The sequence below is a fragment of the Poecilia formosa genome, unplaced genomic scaffold, assembly GCF_000485575.1.
Source record: "Poecilia formosa unplaced genomic scaffold, Poecilia_formosa-5.1.2 Scaffold500, whole genome shotgun sequence".
NCBI classification, from domain to species: domain Eukaryota; kingdom Metazoa; phylum Chordata; class Actinopteri; order Cyprinodontiformes; family Poeciliidae; genus Poecilia; species Poecilia formosa.
In genome coordinates, this window is record NW_006800439.1 from 247394 (window position 1) to 251758 (window position 4365).

At 39.3% G+C, this 4365-nt stretch overlaps 1 protein-coding gene across 4 annotated transcripts in view; it reads right to left on the reverse strand.

The window, feature by feature from the left end:
• Positions 1–4365, reverse strand: part of LOC103156785 (sorting nexin-19) — a 69264-nt gene that overhangs the window by 4684 nt on the left and 60215 nt on the right. For all 4 annotated transcript variants that reach the window (XM_016664621.1, XM_007578956.2, XM_016664620.1 and 1 more), the window contains 2 exons: positions 3331–3515; positions 787–874 (listed from right to left, as the gene is read on the reverse strand). In XM_016664621.1, coding sequence (XP_016520107.1) covers positions 787–874; positions 3331–3515 — 273 coding nt within the window. The remainder of the gene's footprint in view (positions 1–786; positions 875–3330; positions 3516–4365) is intronic.

The following is a 4365-nucleotide window of genomic DNA, read 5'->3' on the forward strand; positions in this document are numbered from 1 at the left end:
TCCATCCATCCATCCATCCATCCATCCATCCATCCATCCATCCATCCATCCATCCATCCATCCATCGCGCCCCCCCAGTGGGGGGTGGGAGGGCTGCTGGTGCTTATCTCCAGTGGTCAACAGGTGAGAGATGGGGTCACCCTGTACAGGTCACCAGTCCATCACAGAGCAATGTAAATTATGTATTCAATTGAAGTCATTACAAAGACAAGCTTTCAAATGGATAAATGTTTTTTTTGTTGTTATTGTTTTGTATTTGTATTGTATTCCAATTTTGTTTTACACAGCATCCCAACTTCATTAGAATTGGGGTTGTAAAATCCCAATAAGATATATTGAAATGTGTGGCTGTATTGAGTTTGGGGTTATAGGCAAGTGCTAATACTTGACTGTCCAATTAATGAGGTCATCTGTTTCCCACTGGACATGATTACATCACTAATACCTATCGGTACAGAAGTCCTGACAGGACAAAGACTCATCTTCTTACTCTGTCCAAACATTCTTTAGAAGAGTTCTGCAATTAAAAATAACATAGATTAAAATACTTATAAATTGTTTTTTTTTTTTTTGGTTTTCATGGAACCATTTTTCACCTGAACTATGAAGAAAACATCTGTACTGATGAACAAAAATCTGACCATTTCAGCTTCTACTCAAAACAGAGAATTTTCTTAATTATTTTTACAGAATCCATAGTAGTCCTTCTGATAGTGTAAAATAATATGTAAAAGCTAAATGAAACCCCCAAACTGTCATAGCGTAGAGTGTGTTGTGTATGTTTACCTGTTAATGTAAGGGTCTTGAAAAGAATCCAGAGCAGTCTGCCAGCTCAGCCTGTACTTATCAGAACCCAGCATATCTGAGATCAGATCTAAAGACAAGAAGATGCAGTTTGTGATGACCAGGCATGAGGTGGTTTCCCACATCAAGACAAACTAATTATTAAAAATGTCCAAAACTGAGCATTTTCTGTTCCAGCAGTTGAATGTCCTCTAAATGAGATTCCAGACAAAGTGGAAGAGTTAATGAAGTTTTTACTGCCTTCATAAACTAACAAAGCACTGCCTGTCCATCCATCACACTTGTTGCTGCACACTCCTGGTCAGTGAAAAGAAGGCTACTTACAAGACAGTGAAAACAATCTCCTGTTTGAATTACAACGTTAGTTTTACTAATCTACATTTGTTTAAAACTTATCTGGTGAGCTACAACCAGCACTTTGCAGAGTTGGTACCAGAGCAAATCACCTGACTAAATAACCAGCAGACCCACAAGCAGGACAGAGTTCTACACAGTGGGATGCTGCCAGTTCAGGTCCAAACTCTCCACCTAAACTGGCAGGTCGAGCACAGAGAGTGTTAATTATTACAGATTTTTCTTTGCATAAGCCAAATTAACATAATGAAAATAAAAAATAAACATTTTACAGATAACATTATCAGAACTGTAATATCATTACAGATTATTTTAGCAGCAGAAGAAAAACATGTTGTTTTTGCGTTTTACTTCAAAATGTAATATTAAAGAGGCAGTGTTGGGTTTTCCAGGCACATAGTGCCATTTTATAGCACATTCTGGTAAGTATTGTCTTGGAAGTTCTCTATTAAGAAGTGATGACACTGGATCAACAGAATCCACATTTTGTCATTCTACTAATTTATTCAAGAATAAAGGTTCTCAGGACTGAGGACGAGCTTGCACAGTGAAAATATGCTTTTAAGCAATACAGTTCTCAAACCCGCCCACAGAACCAGTCTGCACCAGTTTCAGCCACGACTCATCCAGAAAGAAAAACATCTCATATAATTGTCTACTTTCACATCCTCTTTCTGTGAAAACAGAGACCCTTTTCCTAAGTAAGTCAAAGCAGATAGGTCAAGTTTAAAGTGTTTCCACAATAGTATAAGTTTAGTTGTTGTAAAATTCCTAAATATATCAAACATGAAATTTGCCATGGGAGACTCAAGGATTCCTCAAACATGCATGGACGAATCAAAGCAACGCTCCAGCAGAGGTCGCGGTAGACTGTTTTGTTGTCTGTCATTTTGACTGACGGTGTCAAAAAAATTAAATCATATTCTATTTTTACCAGTCAATTTTTAAATGATACTGACATGGACTATTTAGTTACACTTGATTTTTATGAGGTTTCATTAATAGTCAACAGGTTGAACAGAGAATTCAGAACCCATCACACATCAATCAAGCAGATTGATTCAGTGACAAAAATCACTGACTACTGTGGCCCCAATAACTATTAAACCTGAAATTAAATGGATATACATATATTATGAGTGCTTCATCTGCTGGGGTGTGAACACAACCTCACAACTTCCTCCTGGTCTGCATCTGGAGGAGAAATCTATGCTAGAGTTTAAGATCAGGCCTAAAAAAATCCAACCCGACTTGGACCGAGCCCATAGACATTCTGTCAGAGCCCCATCCAACGCAATTGATTCACTTTAAGTGGAGGCCTAAGGTTGAATTAAACCTGACATTATTTTAATTGAGACTTTACTGTTTGTGTTTTTAGGCCGCCATTAGAGTAAACTGTCTTACTTCTCCTGTTTGTAGCTGCTGACATCTTCCAGCTCCATTTGGTTGTTTGTTGGAACCACAGGATGAGTCAGGTGAAAATCACCTGGGATTTAAAGGATCCTATCTCAAGGTGTGTGCATTTAGTTGTGCAGCGCGCTGTGCTTGGTAGAGTCTAAGTGACTTCTGCACCTTACTTTCTGTTTTTCCTTAGAAAGATAAACTGTCTATTCATCTATTTAAACAATACCTTGCTTAACACAGCAGAACATTCTCTGTATTTTTCTGTTATTGTAATGTATGAAGGCTTGTTAAATGCCATGTCAGTCAAAGTTTTGATTGAAAGCATTCTGTCCATAGCTTCTCCACCCACTGTCAGCTCCCAGTCAGCAAGATACTTTAGTTCAGTGTCCATGTCAGATATGATATTCAGAAGGATTTTTTTCTATTGATTGATGTTAGTTACCTTCACAGTGTGCTCTGCATGTAAAGTTGAAAATGTCTGCACATCTGCACCAAGTAGTCAGGAGTGTGAATTGTAATCTATCAAAATGACAGATGGGCTTCAAATTTTTCCGCCATTTAAAAAAAAAGGGTCTAATAAAATATATTCCATTAACGTGCATACATGTGTAGATATTGTGAAAGCATGGTAACTTTACTCAAGGTTATCATACATTTGCACAATGACTGGCCCTCTGTTGGATTACAGGCTAGTTCACAATTTTTTTAGAGTTCCTGTAGGAAGGCTAATATGTGATGGCATGTTGGATGATCTCAGGTTCTATATACCTGGCAGAAGTTTCATCAGACCATCTAAGGCTTGCTGCTTGCTGCTGTCTTTCTGCTGCTGGCTGCGATGAGGTGGCGGGGCGGCTGGCAGCGCGCCTCCCGGCCACACTGCCTCCTGGATTACCTGCAGGTACACCACCCAGTACTTGGTGCACGTCAGGTTGGCTACACTCACGTCAAGCCATCTGAAACACACAGAAACGGCACAACAGTGCTTTGTAGTTAACACTGACTGGTTCAGCCATTGGCTAGACCCAACGGTGGGCTGAGGAGAAGTTCCACTCCCAGTGAAACAATTTCAGGCAATCCCATTATACACAGAGCTGTCTGTCATGTTAGGGTAGAATGACTCTGAAACCTGTTGAGCCAACCTGGATTTAGAAGTTCAATATTATGCCTGCCCGGACCAATACTCAGTGTTCCAGTGAGCTGGTAGTTTTACACGTAAGCTGCATTCCCACGGAGATTGGAAGCTATGAAGTACCAGAGGAGCAGCCCTGGCACAGCCTTGTACAGGAAGTGGTCTCAGACTGAGCCCATTTCCCAAACGTCTTAAACACAGCAGCTGAATTTAACATCTTATGATGAGTAAAGTAATAGGTTATTAGTTGCTGGAGGTTTTGACCTGGCCTTCTTCCTGCTGGGATTTACCATGTGAACAGTAGAAACAGCCAACATGCTGTCCAGACTTCAAAGAAGTTATGAAAAGAAAACATCTCTGAACAGCTCAAACAAGTCCTCACAGAACTATATTCCAGATTTCTAACATACTGTGTTTGGCAAAATAATTCATACTCCTTGACCTTCTCCACATTTTATGATTAAACAACAACTGACATGCTTCATTCAGATTTTAAGAGGATCTGAATGAAATAAAATGTCATGGTTTAGTACTTTTTCAGTTGTCTTCAACAAAGAGAAAAAATAAAAATTAATCTCTATAAAACTGGCTGGAGAGTTGGTTTCCTCATTTAGCATATGCTCAGTGGAATATAATCTCATTTTCTGTCTATTAACCCTTGTGTGTGTAAGGAC